Source organism: Podarcis liolepis, assembly GCF_965112155.1.
Source record: "Podarcis liolepis genome assembly, chromosome: 1".
NCBI lineage: Eukaryota > Metazoa > Chordata > Lepidosauria > Squamata > Lacertidae > Podarcis > Podarcis liolepis.
This window is the reverse complement of record NC_139554.1, coordinates 114,129,766-114,150,268: the sequence shown is the minus strand read 5'-3', so window position 1 is coordinate 114,150,268 and position 20,503 is coordinate 114,129,766. Positions and strand designations below refer to the sequence as shown.

General features: G+C 40.7%; 1 protein-coding gene across 14 annotated transcripts in view; it reads left to right on the top strand.

Moving 5' to 3' along the window:
• Nucleotides 1–20,503, top strand: part of OSBPL6 (oxysterol binding protein like 6) — a 99,772-nt gene that overhangs the window by 50,347 nt on the left and 28,922 nt on the right. For 8 of the 14 annotated variants that reach the window (XM_083496030.1, XM_083496020.1, XM_083496019.1 and 5 more), the window contains 11 exons: nt 53–148; nt 3,000–3,122; nt 4,613–4,666; nt 5,228–5,341; nt 5,420–5,590; nt 6,258–6,390; nt 8,967–9,070; nt 9,617–9,703; nt 12,594–12,668; nt 18,759–18,924; nt 19,804–19,934. In XM_083496030.1, the coding sequence (XP_083352156.1) occupies nt 53–148; nt 3,000–3,122; nt 4,613–4,666; nt 5,228–5,341; nt 5,420–5,590; nt 6,258–6,390; nt 8,967–9,070; nt 9,617–9,703; nt 12,594–12,668; nt 18,759–18,924; nt 19,804–19,934 (1,254 nt within the window). The remainder of the gene's footprint in view (nt 1–52; nt 149–2,999; nt 3,123–4,612; nt 4,667–5,227; nt 5,342–5,419; nt 5,591–6,257; nt 6,391–8,966; nt 9,071–9,616; nt 9,704–12,593; nt 12,669–18,758; nt 18,925–19,803; nt 19,935–20,503) is intronic. The other 6 variants (XM_083496022.1, XM_083496031.1, XM_083496032.1 and 3 more) reach the window with 2 other exon arrangements.

The window sequence follows — 20,503 nt, the reverse complement described above, 5'->3', positions numbered from 1 at the left end:
AGAAAATACACCTTCTGTGGCTTAGAATTGACTCCTCTTCTTTTTGCTTTAGAGTGGCCATGTGTTAGAGCGGAATTTTTCTTCTGGAAGCACAGATCCGGTACTTGGCAAACAGTTGCTAGAAAATGAACCAGTAGCTGTATCTAAAGTAAGTTAAGTTCACGGTGTCTGCACTAGGATTTGGTGTGCAAAACTTTTTCAATACATTGGCTTGGTTCAGTTTAGTTTGTTTATATAACTAATCATTGTAATCTTGTCAACACAAGAAATACAAGACAAACTAGAAGACACCCAAATGCCCTGGTTAACACAACACCAACTACATGCCCTCTTAAACAACCCAACAGTAAAATCAGCAGCAACTAGGCCCCTGACAACCTTCGAAAACCTCCTTCTAACAACAAAGGGAAACGGTAAAGGGATGGTATCCGCAATATACAAAATACTACTCCAAAATCTCGCAAATCCCCTAGACGCAATCAAAAATCAATGGGAGAATGACATAGGCTATGAGATAAACCCCACTCAATGGACCAGAATGTGGTCTAAACCCCCCTTTAAATCCATATCAACGAAAAGAAAAGAACTCACACTGAAACTCACCTACAGGTGGTACCTAACACCAAGGAAACTAGCGCTAATACACCCAGGAACCTCACCAAAATGCTGGAGAGGGTGCACCTCCACAGGCACATACTTCCACATGTGGTGGGAGTGTCCCAAAATCCAACTGTTCTGGACAACAGCCATACAAGAAATTTGTAAAATAACTAAGCAAGTAATAGACACCACCCCAGAATTGGCCCTACTAAACATCTTCCAAGACAACAATGCCCATTTACACCACAAAGAACTCATAACCCACCTGCTCTCAGCAGCCAGAAACACCATAACCAGACACTGGAGAGACCTGTCAGGAGTAAGCATGGACCAATGGTATCAAATAGTATGGGAAACAGCCCTACTAGAAAAATTAACTAATAAACTGAAACTGACACGGGGACAAACAGAAGAAGATGCCTTCACCCCGGTATGGCTCCCCTTTATCACACACACAGCCCAACAGGACAAACGATTAAGAAATGGTTCCCCAAATGCATGTTTGGGTTAAAAGTGGGTCCTGCATCTGAGAAGGTTGAGGATACCTCCACAATGAGTTTATATTCATTTATGAAATTTGTATATCACCCTTCATGAGAACCAGTGTGGTGTAGTGGTTAAGAGCGGTGGACTCGTAATCTGGTGAACCGGGTTCGATTCCCCACTTCTCCACATGCAGCTGCTGGGTGACCTTGGGCTAGTCACACTTCTCTGAAGTCTCTCAGCCCCACTCACCTCACAGAGTGTTTGTTGTGGGGGAGGAAGGAAAAAGGAGATTGTTAGCTGCTTTGAGACTCCTTAGGGTAGTGATAAAGCGGGATATCAAATCCAAACTCCTCTTCTTCATCTGAAGACTACAAGACAATTCCAGTGCTTGCAGTAATACCCTGTGTAACTGCTGCTCAGCCACAAACCTTTGGCAGCAGCTTTTGTGTGCTTCCCTACCATACATTTAAAGCACATGGCCTCCTTCACAGAATCCTGGGAACTGTAGTTTGTTAAGGGGAATTATAGCACTCTTTCTCTGTGTGGGGTAAGCTGCAGCTTCCAGGGTTGGGGGGGAGCAATGACTAACAGTGCTATAAATGTGCTTTAAATGAATGGTGTGAATGTGACCAACAAACCTCATGAAAGAACTGCTTTTTAGCAGATTAGATTATGATGTTCTTTTTGAAGAAAACCAAGCTTTTACCCTTTGGTTCTCGTGAGAAAAGAGTGCATCTTGGGGCTAATTTTGTCAGTGAAGCCTTTTGAGAACAGCTTAGTGACTTTACAGGCACATTCAGAGAAGTTCTTTCAACACTAACCCCTTGTTCTCCCTTCTTGTGAGCTTCTAGAAAGGGCATGTAATTTATAAAACAGCACGACACCGGAACAGTTTATGAAATGACACCAAAGTTGAGTCATCCAGTCTGCTCTGTCTCCATCTGATCCATGCACTCTTATTTGAAAGAGTTCCCTTTGCAGAGTTCGAGAGAATAACATCGCTGATGGGTCTCGACACAGTGCTGGGTATCTGGCCTCAGAAGTCAAGTCTCACTGAGTTCAGTGGGACTTACTTTTATAGAAATGAACATTGGCTTGCAGCCTTAATGGTTTGAAGATATGGCTCGTACCATAGGTGGATTTAGGAGAATGTGACCAATATGGTCACGCTTGGCTCACAGCCTTGGGGGTGCTGCACCTAATATTTAGAATGGAGTGGGGGGCGTGTTAGTGTGTGAGCGTCAACTCTTGGGGTCTCAGCAGATTTACTCAGAAAGTCTTGCCACGTCTTCACAGCAGCAGCAGTCCAGCCCTCTCTTGGTGAATTCCTGTGACAGGAATAAACTCCTCACCCATCCACTTCTTCTCTAAAGTCTCTCTGACCCGATAGCTGGAGGGAGCAGTGATCTGTATATAGTTCTGTTTCTTGTTTTATATGTAGACCAGTAGCATTGTGCAAGTCTTTATTATCTGCATTAGAAGTTGCACAATGCTACTGGTCTACATATAAAACAAGAAACAGAACTATATACAGATCACTGCTCCCTCCAGCTATCGGGTCAGAGAGACAGGTTCACAGACTTCCATATATTCTGGCAGCCTTAATGACCAACCCTTGACTGCCTCACACTCAACTGCATCTCTCCAGTTGCTGGGGAGAATTCTTATTGCTAAGTTGATGTTTTAGGCGTGCCTCAAGGATGTGCTTCAAGGCCCTGTTTAAAGACTCGTTTGAAGTTTGTTTTGGCAGTATACCAACAGGGCACTGGATTTTGGCATCACACAGGGCACCAATGAAATTTGAGACCCCAAGATCTGCCGCTGCTCATCCAACACACTGCAAGTGTTTCAGATAATATTGAACTCAACTCACAGAATTTGTTGGTGTTTTCTCCCCACTCCTCTTCCTTCAGGAGCCAGACAGCTGGGAAATTATAGAAGGCCTCAAAATTGGGCAGACCAATGTTCAGAAGCCAGACAAACATGAAGGGTTCATGCTGAAGAAGAGGAAATGGCCTTTGAAAGGTTGGCACAAGGTAAGGCATCCATAATCATCTTAGATGACCATTACTATAGATTAAAAAGCAAAGGGTCATTATCATATGTGGCAAATTCATATGCTCCAGAATCAGCCAATCCCTGTTTTCACACTAAAGGATGGTATTTGCATATTTATCTTATTAACTACATTGGCTTTAGTGTTGTTGTTGTTACGCAGTTGCAGTTCTCGTAGCTGAGACACCTGCTGGTATTGTTAGGAAGCTATTAAGAGTTTACCTGCCTTTTCTCATATGTGCATTGTTTAGCCAGGATACTTAACTCCAGAAAACTGGGAAATGGTAATCCCTTGATGAATTCAATGGATGGCCTAAGGACCAAACTAGGCATTCAATGCGACATTCTTCCAACACTGTTTTTTACAGCCTCAGGAGTCTGTGGTGAGAAACAATGAGAGGATATGCTTGACCCTTTCCACTTTCGCTATTGTTTCATTCAAATCGTGCCCCGCTGTTTTATGCGGGGGAAAGCAACTGGGTAAGGAGAAATTTTGAGGAGAACAATCAGAGAGCACAAGGTTAAGCATACACAAACTCTCTCTTGTTTGAGTCCACTGCTCCTAATTACAATCTCTCATAGTGGCTTTAAAGAGAGAGAGAGTGAGTGAGAGAGAGAGAGAGAGAGAGAGAGGAGGGAAGGTAACAGTGGATGCTGTATTTAGGTCTTTTGCTTGCCGTTAGGTCATCTCCATTATAGTTTGGACTTCAAGGCCAGTGTTCTAGATGGGGCATGGCAGTTGGCCGTGGGTTGCCTGCTCTCCATGCTTGTGAGACATGGGTGGTCTGCCTTCTTCAGCCCAAGAGTTGCATTTCTTCATGAGCAACTTCACAGGGCAACTTGCCAGTGGTGGATGGAGTCAGAGGTGTGGGCAGAGCATATTTCAAGGACGCATTCCAGCAAGACAGAAGCACTTGAGTTGAGAGTAGAGCAGGGCTGTGGAGGAGATGACATGTAGGCTGGGAACAGTCCTGAGAGCCAGATAAAAAGGCACAGAGTCCTGTGTTCAACTCATGGGCCCCAGGTTCCTCAACCCTGCTGTAAGGCATACAAAGTTTAGTGGCTAAGAGGATCCTCATATCCAGGCTACGGAATGGAAGCTAAATGTCTTGTCAGCATGGTTTCTGCTGTGTGCTCGTTATTTGGTAACCACGAGGAACAGACATTTGTCTTTATTAGATATATTATTTTACATATGCCAGATTTTATTTCATAGAATCATAGAATCATAGAGTTGGAAGAGACCACAAGGGCCACTGAGTCCAACCCCCTGCCAAGCAGGAAACACCATCAGAGCATTCCTGACATATGGTTGTCAAGCCTCTGCTTAAAGACCTCCAAAGAAGGAGACTCCACCACACTCCTTGGCAGCAAATTCCACTGTCGAACAGCTCTTACTGTCAGGAAGTTCTTCCTAATGTTTAGGTGGAATCTTTTGACCTCTTACAAATTGTTTTGTTTTTTTCTGTAGCGCTTTTTTGTCCTGGATAACGGAATGTTGAAATATTCAAAGTCGCCAATTGATGTAAGTAATACTAGAGCACTTTTTTTTTTAAAGTAACATTATAAAAATCCAATATTATAATTAATATTTCCTTTGATGATGATGTAGAAAGAAAGGAGAAGAGAAGAATGTTTTGTTTGGTGAAGGACTATTTAGTTATATCTTTTAATTTTCTTTTAATTTCTGCAGCTTTTATCATGTCATCTATAGCAAGCAGAGATTCTAATATATGTTAATGTAGCATATGAAATGCAGCCTTTTTTAGAATTAGTCATGGAGAAAGTGTTTATTAGGAAATCAAAGGGCAATGCATTCCTATCTTCATGATTCCCTTTCCAGAAAAATGATGCTTTCGTTTTCTCCCCATCTAATAATATTTTCTGATGTTTCTGACCAAGTAAACAACATATTTCAATTGGGCACCATAAATTTTATTGTTTGGTTTTTATCTTTTTTAACGTTGTAAGCCACTTTGATATATATATTTTATGATTTAGTGGTATATAAAAATACTTAAATAAACAAATGACCTTATTTTTCCCAGCTCATTGGCAATGTTTTCTCTTCATTTTTATTTTTCAGACTCAGAAAGGAAAGGTTCACGGAAGCATAGATGTTGGCTTATCAGTTATGTCGATTAAAAAGAAAGCTCGGAGGATAGACCTTGACACTGAAGAGCATATTTACCATTTGAAAGTAAGGAATGTTTCCCATTAGTTTTCTTTCCAATTTGAAACAGTCAGATACTATTGCTGAGCTCCCCATTCTCACTAGGTAAAATCCCAGGACTCGTTTGATGCTTGGGTATCGAGGCTGCGCCACCACAGGTTATACCGTCAGAACGAGATTGTACGATCACCACGAGATGCCGGATTCCACATATTCCCTTCAGCGTCAACTACTGAATCTTCACCAGCTGCTAACGTTGCTGCCCTGGAGGCCAAGGTATAAAACGTCCCTGATCGGAAGATACTTGTTTAATAATCCACCGCATTTTCTAACCGTTGTCCTCCGTTAGGAAATGTGTACCATTATTGATAGCACTAGTGAAGTGAAGAGAAGAGGAAGCTGAATAACTCCCTGATTTTACCACTTTTGCTGAACTGCTTGTTATTGATGTTTTATTTGGACTAGAGAAGGGGCTCCCAAACTGTGGTCCGCCAGTGGACCACAAGCTTGGGTCAGGTGGTTTGCGGCATGTCCACATTTGATATACACCATCATTTTTAATTGTATTTTTATTGCTTATTTCGTTCTGTTCATTGTATTTTATTGTATCGCAGTTTTAATCCTATGGAATGCAAATTGTATTACAATAAAATACATTATTAGAAAGAAAGGACACAATAAAAATACATTTAAAAACAATGTAGCATCCAGCATTACAATTGTTAAAACAGGCAGAAAAACCAAGATCACCATCAATTTTCAAGTAGTCCGTGGTGGTGGTGGTGAGTTTGTGAACCACTGGGCTAAGGTGCTGAATTCATACTTGCCTCCTTTCAAACAGGATATCATTTGTTTCTTGTCTGATGGTTTGATTTTAGCACAGGCCATTTTTCTCCCAGTATTCAGTAATAAAATTTTCGAATCTTTGGGGGTTTTTTTTTAGGTCGCACAGAATAATTTCCCATGGCAGCCATCCATTACCTGCAGCAACAGCCTCCCCGCAACATGTACCACTGGCCAAAGTAAAGTAGTTGCTTGGTTGCAAGACTCCGAGGAGATGGACAGGTGTGCGGAAGGTCAGTCTCTGGTCAAGCTTCTTTCCTTCTGGCTAATAGATAGTTCCCATGTATGATAATAATAATAATAATAATAATAATAATAATAATAATAATAATACTACTACTACTACTCTGGGTGGCTTCCACTGAATATTAAAAACAATACAGCCGCCTTCAGTTGTCTTTTAAAAGTAAAATAGTTGTTTATTGCCTTGACATCTGCTGGGAGGGCATTCCATAGGGCAGGTGCCACTACTGAGAAGGCCCTCTGCCTGGTTTCCTGTAACCTCACTTCTCATAGTGAGGGAACCACCAGAAAGCCCTCGGCGCTGGACCTCAGTGTTCGGGCTGGATGATGGGGGTGGAAATGCTCCTTTAGGTATATAGGACTGAGGCCATTCAGGGCTTTAAATATGTAGTATTCATGTGGTATTCATATTTCCCTATATGCAATCATTGGGTGGATTTACTGTTTTTTGCTAATACGTATTTTGTGTTTTTATGTTGTAAACCACTCTGTGCTTTTCGGATGAAAGGCAGCATATGAATTTAATAACCAATACAATAAAAAATAATAATAAGGGGTACTATCTCAGGGCAATCTGTTGATACTTCTGGTCACAATGAATCCTGCCTATGGTGGCTTTCAGGTTAAAAATGGAGGTTAATGTTGTTTGGCACTAGCCTTTTTTTAAATCTATCTAGTTTGTGTCAACGTATCTGGGAGCTATTTTTTTTTATTTTAAATGAGGGTTCCTGATTAGTTTTTAATGTTATATCTGTAGTTTTTATGGCATGCTGTGAATGGTCTAGCCCAGGGACCCCCAAACTCGGCCCTCCATCTGTTTTGGGACTGCAACTCCCATCATCCCTAGCTAACAGGACCAGTGGTCAGGGATGATGGGTGTGATGGCCTGGGAATCCGATTCAGAGGCTGAACCGGAGGAACCCCAGCCTGCACAGGAGTCCCCGCCTTCAGGGCCGGCTGAGCTGGGGCAGGGCCTTGGATCTGAAGCGCCTGCACCTGTGCCGGATCCTCAGGAGCAGGCACCAGGTGATTCCACTCTGGCTCCGGAGGTGATTGAGGACACAGTGCCTACAGGTGCGCCTCTCCCAGCCCTGTCAGGGGAAGGTGAGTCTCCCCCTGGGTCTAGTAACCCTCCAGCCTCTCCTGAGCTGCAGAGGCTCAGGGCAGAGAGGCGGAGGGAACTGGTTTCTCTCAGGAGGAGTGCTCGCCTTAAGGCCAGGAGAGGCGGGTCTCCTGGGGGCCTGGGCCGCCCCTGGCCTCAGAGAAGATAAAGGCCAGTCAGCCCGGTCCCAGGTTGCAGGAGCAACGTCGTTGAATACCTGCTTCTGCCCGGACCCAGACCTGTCCTTCCAGAGTTCCCGTCCCCGCCCGGCTTCCTGCTTCGGACCCCGCCTCGCTCTTTGTGAACTGTTTCCAGACTCGTGACCCAGGACCGGACTTTGACCACGCCAACGGTAACCTTCCCCCCGGGACCAGCACAATGGGAATTGTAGTCCCAAAACAGCTGGAGGGCCAAGTTTGGGGATGCTTGGTCTAGCCAGTGTTTCTCAAACTTGGGTTCCCAGCTGTTGTTGGACTACAGCTGCCATCATTCCTAGGTCACCTGGGCTTGGGGCTGATGGGAGTTGTAGTCCAACAACAGCTGGGGACCCAAAGTTTGGTCTAGAATAGATAATGGACAGCCAACGTCTTGAGCCCATTTCGCAGGACATGTTCCCTTGGCTAAGCTGATCTGAGACTGGATTCCACCAACCAAGATGTCACAGCATCTTCAGGGACGATAACACATATTCCCATCCCCCTTACAATACTCAATAAGTCGACAGTTAACAGAAAATGGTGATTTAGCCAACCAATATTCTGAGTGCTTTTTATCTGATGAAGATGAGTCATGGCAGAGGTATGGCTACTTGGTGGCCATTGCGGCAGTGTATTGAACGGCTGATCTTTATAAAACAACTAATCAAGATGGGGGGGGGGGGATTGCCTAGCCTAATGAAAATCCAGCGCAAGAATTAAAAGGAATTGGCGAGGAATGTGCTTTTAGCTTTCTGTTGCCTAATTATTTACAACTAGCATGTTGGGTTGTATTCAAGTAACTTTTATTCAGAGTATACCCTATGAAATTAAGGGTCGCTCAGATGGGATTTATAGTTCATTATCTGGAGAGCACCGTGTTGGCTGTTCCTGGATTAAGAAGATTAAAAGAGTACAGGGATTGTATGTTGAGTCCCTCATTTAGGGCATAACTTTTTATGCCTATAGAAAGCGTAGCATGCATATGTGTGTGTGTGTGTGTGTGTGTGTGTTTAGTCGTTTAGTCGTGTCCGACTCTTCGTGACCCCATGGACCAGAGCACGCCAGGCACTCCTGTCTTCATATATATATATATTCATATATATTCACACACATATACATATGCATATATATACACACACACAACAATCTCTGTGTTTGTGCTACTATACTGATAATCTTATCCTATTTAAGTTATGAGGTACAATAGAAAAAATAAAATCTTGACCAAGGTAACTAACGTACTTTTTTTGAATATAATTTGTGTCAGACCTTACGCACTGCCAGTCAAACCTTGTGGAACTCAGTAAAATTCTTCAAAACTTAGAAATACTTCAGAGGACTCAGTCAGCTCCAAGTTTCACGGATATGCAGGTAAGCAAGTTTTGAATTCCAAATTTTAATAAAATGATGATGTGTTTTGTTATAGAAAACCTGGTTCCTAGAGGAAACCAATTGTCGGCCTGCAAAATTTAGAAACTCTCTAGTCAGTTATGAAATATCCAAGCATGGGCAGAATAAATTGTTGCTATAATCCAGTTCTGTGAGGATTGTAAATACTGCAGCCAATACAATTTTGCATAACCTTTGTTCCAGTAATTTAATATTCAGTTTGTTTTTGTTTCGTATTACTGAGTATCATATGGAAGCAAGGATACTATCACTGAATTTAGGCAGAAAAGTCTAAAGTAAATGACTTTAGAATTGTATTCCAAAGTTAGTTTGCTTTTAAATTTGTTTTAAAATAACACATTGCTTGCTTTTTATGGAGAGCCTGGGTCAGCATTCTTACCATAATTTTATTTGCTGAAAACTAACGCCAAGATTCTTGTTACTAACTTTTCCAGTATTGTCTCTGTCGGTTGTTTATATGTGCTTTTAACACAGTGCTTTGTTGCTTTTAACTATTTCACGACGTAGGCTAATTGTGTAGATAAGAAGGACAAGCGTGTCACAAGAAGATGGAGAACAAAAAGCGTCAGCAAAGATACTAAAATACAGCTCCAGGTACTGCGTTCATGTTTTCAGTTTTCACCAGAGTTTTAGATAAAAGACGCCTCTGAATTGTTGAAGCACTGGCCTTTTCATTCTTGAAAGTTTTTCTTGAAATATTTTCTGGAAGAAGAAACCAGTGATTTAACAAAAGGGTACACTTGGCAAATCAACCTTTTGTAGGTAATGTTGCACCCGCAAACAATTTGTGCTTGTTTCTGCGCTGTGTTTTACATTTTTTGTGTCTAACGCCTGTTGTCTGAAGTGCTAACTAGATGCAGAGTGTTTTGTGTAACAAACTTCTGTTTTTTATTTCTTTTTTGCAGTGGAGGGTCCATGTTTGTTGAATTAAGGGTTCAGTTTTACCAGACTTTATTCTTTTAAAAGTCAGCCAGTTTCTTTCTTTCTCTCTCTCTCTCTTCCTCCCCATCCCCCTTTTCTCTGAGCTGTAATGAAAGAGTGACTCATTGAGAGGAAATTTCCAGAGAATGTTCTAAAGTCTCAGAAACTCTAAAGCAACGGTGGGGAACCTGCCGCCCTCCATATGTTACCGGACTACAGTTTCCATCCTCCCAACAAAATCTCCACCTCAGGTCTAAAGCCCCAGAAGCTGGTCAGTCTGGCTTCTGACCATCCTTCCTTTTCAAATAATTTTCTCACATAGAGGCTTTAATCCAGAGGTGTGTGCAAATGACCCTCAAACTCTTGGATTGCTTTAGAAGTTATGACGCAAAGTTTTGCACAGACAGTCAGTAGTCGGGTTCATTGCTTTCCAATGCAACCAGAAAAGAACACAAGAGGTTATAAGAAGAACAGGGGCTGCAACATTTTAAAACTGCATTTTCCGTGTTGTAAAGTTTGCAACTCTTGGTATGTTTATCTATAATTTAGTGCCATTTTTTTAAAAGAGAATTTGTAGTTTTCATTAGTTCTTAATAGATCCTTGTGAGATTCACATGCTGCTAGAGTTTTAAAATATTCTCTCTCTCTCTCTCTCTCTCTCTCTCTCTCTCTCTCTTAAAGAAGGAACACTGATAATTTGAAGGAAGTGCAGATTGGTCAGAAAAGCTTGCAGTCAAATTTAAATTTCCTTATCTCTGCTCCAAGTCCTATGTTAATAGCTTCATGGGACCATTCTGACGTGCTAATGCTTGTTTTCATGTTGAATCAGATTAACTTGAAGGCCTATTTAGCCTTACAGAGAGGGAGGGCAGCAAAGGCCTTGGAAAGCCACATGAAAACAAAATCATATTGGTATATTCAGCCTGTGAACATATTGCTCTCTGTTACATGTGGTGTTCTGTTTTCCATGTATGGCACACAAGAATCGAAAGAGAAGCTCCTGGTTATAATTGAGAGCCTAGTTAAACTGAACTTCTGAACCCAGGAGAGAGTGAATGAGTCTGTGGCTCTTGCATGCTCTTACCTCTTCTTCCTGCCCTGTCCGTGGATAAAAAGGACTACCTGAACCTGTACATTATCAGCTTTACCTGTACCTAGGATATCCCAGAACTCCTATCTGTTCACTTCTTTTAATTGAGGGACAACTTGACAAAGTAAAGCTAGGAGGATCAGGAGGTTTTCGCATGCCTAAGATTTGCTCCCTCCTCCAGGACTGAGAAAAGAATATCTCATACAAAGCCCTGAGCAAGCCTGAAATAGGGAAGGTTTTCAGAGCTTGCCTGCAGAGGTGGGAGTTGTGGTACATACTTTGTCCCCTATCTTCAGTTACCTGTGGATATATATAGTTGTGTAGTTGCCTTCAAGAAAACCACTCAAAATGTTGTTGTTTTTAAAAAAAGTTGGTTGTACCCTTGCGAAACTGCTTACTCTAGTGCCACTTGGATTTTTTAATGGCATGTTGAAGGACTGTTATAAATCACTTACTTCTTTTGGAAGCTACAGCCTGCAGACAGTGATTTAAATAAGTGCTTGTCTGCCATCCTTGACATTGTTTTAGGAATAATGCAGAATATGTTGGAATGAATGAATAGGTTGATCATTCAAAAAACAAAAAAACAGCAACGCAGAAGTAAAAGAATGTTGAATAGTTGGTCCGGGTGAAACTTGTAGCACGAAATCCAGAACAGATTGCAGTCTCAGGTGGCATAAAGTTTTATGCAGAGAAATACTTAGTTGCCAAACACCTTTAGTTAGCTTACAACGTCTAGTAGACCTGCATTCTGAGACAACAGCATTCTGGTTGTTTTCCGCTACATTGTGTAGTGTAATTGAACCGTATCCAAATTTTGGATTTTTGTCGTCTTTTCATCCCATTGCCTCCTGGTTTGTTTTTTTATTTACATGCCAAATAACATGCATAAATTATGGACATGCAGTTGTAGTTCACAACTATCAAATGCTACCAGGAACTTTTTAATAGACAGTTATTCTTAATGTATCTTGCACGTGTGTGAATAAGAAAAGCGTAGGCCCTAAATTCAACACTAAGTGATTGCAGTGGCCTTAAGCGAGCATCACTTTTGTGCTGGATTTAGACCACACTATTTGATGCCAAAAGGTTTTCTGCTTCTTACTATTAGGACCAATTACTTTCCACCTGTTTGCAAAAGAAGAGTTGTCACATTATAGCAGCTGGGTAAGTGGTGCTGCAACGGTTTGTTCAGTGGCTTCACCGTGTCCTCTAATTGTCAGTCAGTCTGTTAATGAACTGAGTTAGAAACCTACTCTGTGCAGCTTATCGTGGGGCTAACTGGGGATGAGGTACACATAGCAGAACAACTTGGTGACTCCCTTTTCCTCAGTTGCACTGCAGATTGGCCCTTGGTAGAAGTAAAACAGTTAGAAGAACGTCCTCCTCTTTTTCTCTGACTGTCTTTCCTGAGTTCCCATCATCCTTTTCCCCTTCTTTCTGCTTCCCTGTTCTTTTCCCGTTCACTGTCAGGAAGGGACAGCACTGAAAAGCCAGTTCAGTACCGCACGGCGTCGCCAGAGACTAGCAGATGCAGTGGCTACAACAGTGAGTTTATTTAACAGTCAAGGCGCATAGAAGCTTTAAAGATGGGAAGCTGCAGACATTGATGTAGATGTGCTAAGCTGCGTCACTACTTCTTTAAGTGTTTGTGGGCTCACAAACCGTCTAACTTGTGCATGTTTACAGTGCAACCAAGTAAAAAGGGGGGAAAAACATTGTATAAAATCTAGCCAAACTTAAGCTCTTTCAGGTCTAAACGATTCCAGCTTAAAATGTGTATGTTTAGCTGTGTGTTTGGTGTGTAACCATTTTGGACAGTGCTCCCTTAGCCAAAGTCTGGTTTTTGGTTGTTTTGTTTTTGTATGCATGGTGCACTTTGCTATGAGCAAAAGAGTGAAAAGGAGTTCTCTTTGGTAGCATGTCTTCACTGATGATTAAAAGCAGTCTTGCTTCTGCTTTTTCATGGTGTGATTATTTTTGGATCCTTTACTCAGAGAACGCTGAAAAAACAATAGCATACCACTAACTCTGTTTAACCTGTTTGCACATGCTTATCTCTATATGCTGAGATTAATGACCATCCAACCACTGTCCTTTAGCATCTAGGTGTGGAGAAAGAGCGAGAAATACCCAACAATTGGCCTCCCCATTTCTTGTCCTTAGCAGAGTGGAAGAGGGAGGATAGGAGCAGCCAATGAGAATTTGGGGTTTGAGGGAAATGGCTGCCCCATATCAATGCAGTGCGCAAGAGGAAATGAGAGCTTTAATTAAATTCTATTTAATTATTTTACTTAAGCTATTTTGGGAAACACTTCTGGATCAAAAGGTGGGGTAGAAATAATCAAACAAATAAAATATACATAACAGGAGGCACCGTGTATATAAAAAAGGATGGACTTTGGCAGAGAAATGATACACAAGAAGCCATGCTAAGTGATGTCAGAGCCTATCTTTATCCTGTTAGTATACTTGTTTATACTTATTTAGAATAAAATTTATAACTAGCTTTCTGACTCCATATGGAAGTGTCCAAAATGGCTGACAGCAAATATTTTAAAAAAGAATAAAATAACAAACCAACAATAATAAAAATATCAAAGTATGACATATGCTTATACTATGCAGTATAACTAGGAAAGTGATTGTATATGTTTAAGGTTCTAATGCTCATTTGAGAGTAAGTGGTTTTTTTAAAAAAACAACACTCAGAGGGTCTTACTTATGAGTAAAGATTCTTAGACTGGAAGAATCTTTGCATTGTAATTCTATTAAGTGACTGTTTTAATCAAGAAAGCAGAAGAGAAGTACAGTAGTTACCAGGTCCATAAATAAATTCAATCATGCTGTATTGCATTGCATAAGTTTTATTTATGTTCCATAATCTCAAAAAGTCATATTACTGCCACACCAATTGTATTTTACTTTGTTTTGTTTTTTTAAAGCAGTTAGACTTTCGGTGGAAGAAAAATTTAAGTAAATAAATCAAAGTGTGTATTATGTGGCTTCTTTGAAGAGTTGGAATAGCAGAATGTTCACCTAATTCAGTAGTTCAAATGAAAGTAGACGTATTTACTTCCACCTACAGTAACATGATTGCGTAAGGTTGACACAATGAATCTGATTTGTCAGGAAATGAGGATACCTGAGAGCTGGCTAGCAAGAGGTCCTTGATATTTCATTGAAATAACAAATTGCCACTCAAGCCAAATTGCACGTTGATAGAAAGTGATGTTAATATTCAAGGGATGAACGCATTTATTTTAATTTACCACCCACCCTTCGCATACTATGCCAGGATAACATTCAGATAAATGAATAAAACAGTACAATAAAATGATATAACCACCACCGCCCCAGCAACACTCAATCCATAAACCACACTGAATCATAACCAACTCTTAAAACCATCTGTTGAATATGCTTGGATGTCTGGACAAATTAAAAATTTCTCTGCCTGGTGCCAGAAATATATAGTTGGCTTCAGGCAATGTTTCCATGGGAAGAACATCCCCAATATATGGCATTAGAACTACGAAGGGCCCTTCTTCAATCACTATACTCAACTTCCGTTGGCAGTAGGACTTGGGGGACAGCCTCTGGTGAAAAAAGCAAGCTTCAGGCAATCTTGTGGGGTAGAAAGTGTGTGGTTCTTTGGGTAACCAGGCCAATTTAGGGCTTTATAGGTAACAACCAACGCTTCAATTGAGCCCAGAATCACATACCAGTGGTCATTTAGAGGGGAGTGTTAATAGTAGAGATAAACCAGCTTTTCAGGGGTGAATGTGCATATTAATCTACAACTGTGCTACTTAAAAAAAAAAAATGAAACAGATTATCAGAGCAGGCTACTGCACCAAGCCAAAAATGCTGTGAACATCTACCTGAAAATGGAGCTTGTGAAAGATGGGGAACAAACGAGTAGAGGCGGAAGCAGAGCTGAACGGTACACCTGGGAAGCATTCTTTAGGTGGATAGGTAATGTGGAGTGGGAGATTAAGGCGGTAACAGTAGCTTTAAGGTATCCCCTGGGTGAGCAGATAATGGCTGTGCAAGACAACATTGTAGTGGATCCACTTTGAGATGGGGGCGGGGGGAAATAGCCAAATAGCTGATGGTTATGGAAGGCAGTGCTGCAACAGAGAAACGTGGAACCATGTTGTGAATGGCAAGCATGCACTTAATACCACACATACATATGTGTGCACCCTAAAATTATAATATGTGTATCTTCCAGGCCTGCTGGAGCCAAGGTTTGAAAGTATAAGGTGTGGTGAACCACTGGCCTTCCGGATGTTGTTGAATTGTAACTCCCATCATCCCTGACCGTTGGCCATGCTTGCTGGGGCTTATGGGAGTTGTAGTTTAGTAACATCTGGAGGGCCACACCTGTGAATCACAGCATCTATATTCAGTTGATCGAATCTTTGCTTAACAAGCTGAGATCTAAAACTAAGACTGCTGCATGTCACGTGAGCCGAGAAACAAGCCAGGAAGCCCCAGTTAACCAGGGAACCAGAGCTTTTTATGTCCAGACTGGGAAACCATGCTGAATGGTTTCCAAATGAAACATGATATGGTTTAAAGTTAACTTAAGCCAAGATTTGATTGTCCAAATACTGCCAGCATTGTATATTTCTCACATACTTTTTTTACCTATTTCTTTCCAAATTTGGTGTTGAATTTAATTGTCAAAATCTTTTGGCCTCTATTTTAAGTCCCAATTTACCACATTAACTCTTGGATTTAAAGCAATTGCGTAATGCTCTCTAGCCACATCCTCATTCCAGATGTTTGGTCTAATTTCCAGATGCTGTACCAAAAAAAATCATTTGCCTCTGCCTCTCATGGTTGGAAGGGAGGTTACTATGGTAATCTGAATGACTAGCGTAGTATTTGGGCTTTGCTTTTTTTGTAAATTTTTGGAGGTAAAGCAATCTATATTCCCCTGAACATGGACCATCATTATTAAATAAAAATGAGGCACCAATAGCCTCTTCCTCATGTGATTAAGTTTGTTTCAGATGTGCCAATATTTGCATTCATTCATTTTTGAAAATTCATGTACATTAGCTGGAGGCTAATGTGCCTCTTAGATGTGTGTACGCGCTTTGTTGACAAACGAGAACTTTCCTGGTTTTTCATCCTACCCACACATCCTTGAGTAACATAGAATGCCACTTTCAAAGTTTCTTTCAGCATGGGGAGCAAATGGCTGACTAGCAGCAAGTGCTTCCTTTACAGAAGGACCTGCAACAGCTCCTCCTACCACCCCTTTGCATCCTGGGTATTGGCAGCCCAGTGTACACTAAATTAGAATCTTGCATTTGGAGCAGAAATATTTCTGTTTGCCCTTCTTTTTATAGAACCCCCCCCCCCAGGGATCAAATGCATGAGCTTCCTTAGTCTTTGCCTCCTCCTGCACCACTCTCAGCAGAGTTATTCATGCAATGATGGCAGCTGCTTCCTCAGATTCCACTTCCACCTTGAGAGAACAGCATACCTTCTGTGACCTTAGCTTTCCATCTTATGAGTGCCTTCCCTTGCACACTGGCTTATAGAGTTGGTCTTTCAGAAACAGCCACTTTTAAAAGACTGAAAGTAGATTAAGATTTCCCTTCCTAGTTTATCTCTAGGTTCTCCCTTGAGCTTTTTCCCCTCACAGTTTATAGCTCGATCAGCTCCTAGGTTGCTGCTGTTTGGTTTCAGCCATAATAATGAATGGTGCTGTCCAATTGTGTTCTCCTGCCTGTGCAACAGACTTCTATTTGTGCGAGCAAGACTTCCTCTTCCTTTTCTGCACACCCTCAAAATGTGTTCTAGAGGGTTGGGGACCCTCTGGAGCAGATCTGGGCTGCAGTATGGAGGATATGATGGGGGATATCCCATCCTTTGGCATGACGTTGGAGCTCATCTGAAAAGGGCAAAGTTACAAACTTGAAGGAAGTGATCAATAATTGAGATCAAAGCTTGTTTGCCAAAAGAAGGCTATTCTAAGGAATTGTTAAAGACAGAATTTTAGTTTAGTATGACATCTTATTGTAATACAAGGATACTGTGTTCCTGTGGTAATACTGTAAGTTCCCCTGGGAAAGGAAAACACTCCTTTTGATTGTTGTTTAAACAACCAACAAAAAGAAAAAAAAGGGAGGAGGCATTCCATTTTTTCCAATCTAAATTTAACTCAGGTTCAAAGTTAGTGTTTTTCATATAGCTGAATGGAAGAAATGTATCAACATACAGTAAAGTTCCAATGTTAAGAGACTGGGTAGCAGAAGAAGAGCTGCAATAAATATGTGGGCAGAATAGGATGTCTAATCTCTCAAAAATACATTTCAACTGATGAATTAAAACTTTACATTATATACTGTGGAAGTCCAGGTTCCTGAAAGAACTGGAGAAAATTGTATTCCAAGAAGTTCCTACTGGTTAGGGCCAATGAATCCATTGTCTGTTGAAATGTAAAGTAATATGACTTTTTATGCTGGTCCTGTTGAGAATATTTCAAAAGCATGTAATATATTTTGTAACACCCCCCCCCCAAAGAAATTGACATTTAAATTACATGAACTATTTGGACAACAATGTAATTTAATATTTGACTTTATATTCAAGTGCTGAATTGGGTTGCAAGTTCGGTCACAAAAAATGCTTGAACATTGGGCTGCGGAATGCACCTAAGGCTGAATGCATTTTGTCTTGCATGCCATCACTGAATAGTTAATATATTATTTTTAAAAAGCACTGCAGATGTGTGCACGATGCTTATATGTTTGTGTGTATTCTGTGTAACAAAAAAAAGCAATGTGAGAAAACACACACATATATATACAAACATATTTCTTAGAAGGAAATGAAAAGTGGAGGTGGTACAATAAATTGTGTCTTGAAGACATGATTCAAGATTGTCTCTCTGCATTGTATATTCACAATGTCTTTTTGTGCAATGTGTAGATAAATACAACAAATTAAATTGACATTCTACATTAAAAGACAGGCACTCAATGCATTTAACTTCACATTTTGTGATTTGTAGATGTACTAATGCCATATATTATATATCCATTTCCCGATTTACCAGCACTTTCATAAATCTGTTCATAATTCTTCTTTGGCGATGTTTAGCCATGTTTTAAGTTTGCTGGAGAAAATAGTACTGTTCAAATCTTCTTTCCCCCCCAGTAGCTGCTAATACATTATTCATACATGTTTGGAAGGCCAGACTACAAATTTAGTAAAGTTTTCTCTCCTAAAATGCCTCCCTTCACTTTTCTGATTTCCAGTGAATCAGAAGACACTTGAAGCTCTATTATTTAATGTCCCACCCTGAATATTTGGTAGGTTGTGTTTGGCTTTACTTAGAAAGCACTGTTCCTTTTTTATGTTACAAGCTGTAACTGCAAGTTTGAATTGAAATCCTATTCGTCATAAATTAACGCTTATAACACATCAACATTGATTTCAGGGAAGGAGCAGAACTCCTGCTTTGAAGGAGATTAAAAAGATACCTCTTGGCAGCAGTGCCACGACTCATAAATATTGAGCGCTATGGTAAAGTGAGAAAAGTCTTACAGCGCTGTGCCAGATGTCCTGTGGAAGAAAGATACAGTCCCTTGTATCTGTTGCTTTCCAATTTAGGTTCCTTTCAGCGCTACAATGTCTCCTGTTCGCCTGCATTCATCCAATCCTAATCTTTGTGCAGACATCGAATTTCAGTCTCCTCCAAGCCATGCACCTGACCCCCTGGAAAGCTCCACGGACTACCTGAAACTCCAGGAAGAGTTTTGCCTCATGGCACAGAAAGGTAATTGTATGCGTAACAGCAGCATCTCAGTGGAAATAACCTTTGATACAGAGTAGGCTAGCTTTGGGCCAAGGCATTGTGTGTGTTGATTGTTTCATTTGGGAGAAACTGAAGCTAGCATGTTGAATGTGCAGCAGCCAAAGGTTTCTCTCTTATCCTGTTAAGTTTCGGAAGACCCCTTGTGTTTTACTTTTCAACTGTTTCAGTTGTGCTTCTCAGACATCCTTTGCACACAGATGCAGTTGCAAGGAAGCGATTTCTTGCAGTACCGGTATTAATTTTGCAAGGTGATGGCTTGCAATTTTTTTCACCTGATCAGCACCCACTTGCTATGCCATGTTTTAAAATTCTAGCCAAAGATGTACAAGTTGTTGGCTCTTACAGTCTGAGTCTAAAAATTAAGACACCCCCCAAATTATTATTTTTTGCACTGAACCCTTTGAATTTTCACAGTGATAAATGACAGGAAAAATGGCATGCTCTACAGAAGTTTGGGGAATCATGTAGCATGGAGATATGCTTTAAAGAACAGAATATAAATATGTTATATTTATGAATATTTGAGAAGTAGCCGTAGTTGATGAGAGAAAAATAGACTTATCTGATTTTGCACTCTGTGAGGAATAATGGCACCGTAGGCTCCACTGTGTACATGAGGACAAAACTCCAGCCATGGCTAATGGCCGTTTTTTATACATGGTTATTCAAAGTAGGGCATATGGAAGTTTGGAAGTGATAGGCTCGACCCTGCAAAATCTGCATCTTGTTTCTGTAGCATTGGGAATTGCACTGTTCAAAATGTTCGCTGATACGTATTTTTTGTAAGTTGCATGCAGAGGCCTGTGGTGTATACCAGAGACATTTCTGTTTTCTCCCCAGTACATTCTCTTCTGAAGTCTGCCTTCAACAGCATAGCGATAGAGAAGGAGAAACTTAAGCAGATGGTTTCAGAACATGATTTCGCTGGACACAATACACAGATAACCTGTCTCAGGCAATCCCTCTCGCAGGTATGATCTTACATGGCTATTTGCTACATTTTCAGGTGGTTGGTTTTGGAAATACCATGATTTGTAACTGTTGTTTGCCACAGGTGGTAAATGCTATTTGTGGCATTGCTTTCCATAAATGCCAGATAACTCTCTAAAAACAAGTGACAAAATCAAATGTTACGATACTGATGAATTCCTGTCCTGATCTACCCTATACTTTCAAACATAATGGGGTTAGGGATTATAAAGAAGAAGAAAAATACAGATAAAGGCAACTTCTTGTCCCGATACTAGGGTTTTTTTTTTATTCATTTATATTTTTAAAATACAAAAAAAACCCGAAAACCACAACCCAGATAAATATAGAAATAAAGCGTGGGATGGTATGCAAAATTGTACACTGTTAATATCACATTACATTTTGAATTATTTTGTTCAATACAGGGTATAATATAGGTTGAGGAGTCCAGTGTTTCATAATCACAAAGAAACTAGCCTGTGGATGCTGGTTCTGTTAGGAAAACTTTAATCAAATAAAAGATAACTTGTTTTCCCCACTGCAGGTTCAGTTCAGCTTCAAGTATTTG